The sequence below is a fragment of the Penaeus monodon genome, chromosome 23 (assembly GCF_015228065.2).
Source record: "Penaeus monodon isolate SGIC_2016 chromosome 23, NSTDA_Pmon_1, whole genome shotgun sequence".
Taxonomy (NCBI): domain Eukaryota; kingdom Metazoa; phylum Arthropoda; class Malacostraca; order Decapoda; family Penaeidae; genus Penaeus; species Penaeus monodon.
In genome coordinates, this window is record NC_051408.1 from 2265315 (window position 1) to 2265617 (window position 303).

Consider the following 303-nt stretch of genomic DNA (forward strand, 5'->3'; position numbering starts at 1 on the left):
ATGTGATTTTGGTGAAACTTAGTAAAGCTTTGTTATTTCTTCCTGTCAAACTTGTGCAGATATTCTGTACTTGCATAAGTAATTGGTAATGAATGTTTATATATTTGTACTTTTATGATAACCTGTTCTCTTCATTGCAGTTCGCAGTTGGCTATCAGCGGATGAAAGGAAAAAGGTGTCTTTTTCCTTTTGGGCTTCACTGTACTGGTAAGATATTTGTCGCATGTTTGGAAGATGAAGTAATATTTTATTTTCTAGGATCCCTTTTTCCTGTATTGTCTTTACCTCTCTCTGCCTCACCAA

General features: G+C 35.0%; 1 protein-coding gene across 1 annotated transcript in view; it reads left to right on the forward strand.

Annotated features, from left to right (window-relative positions):
* The window catches only part of LOC119587713 (leucine--tRNA ligase, cytoplasmic-like), a 7935-nt gene that overhangs the window by 2553 nt on the left and 5079 nt on the right, over positions 1–303 (forward strand). Inside the window, exon 3 of the mRNA XM_037936396.1 lies at positions 141–207. Within this exon, the coding sequence (XP_037792324.1) occupies positions 141–207 (67 nt within the window). The remainder of the gene's footprint in view (positions 1–140; positions 208–303) is intronic.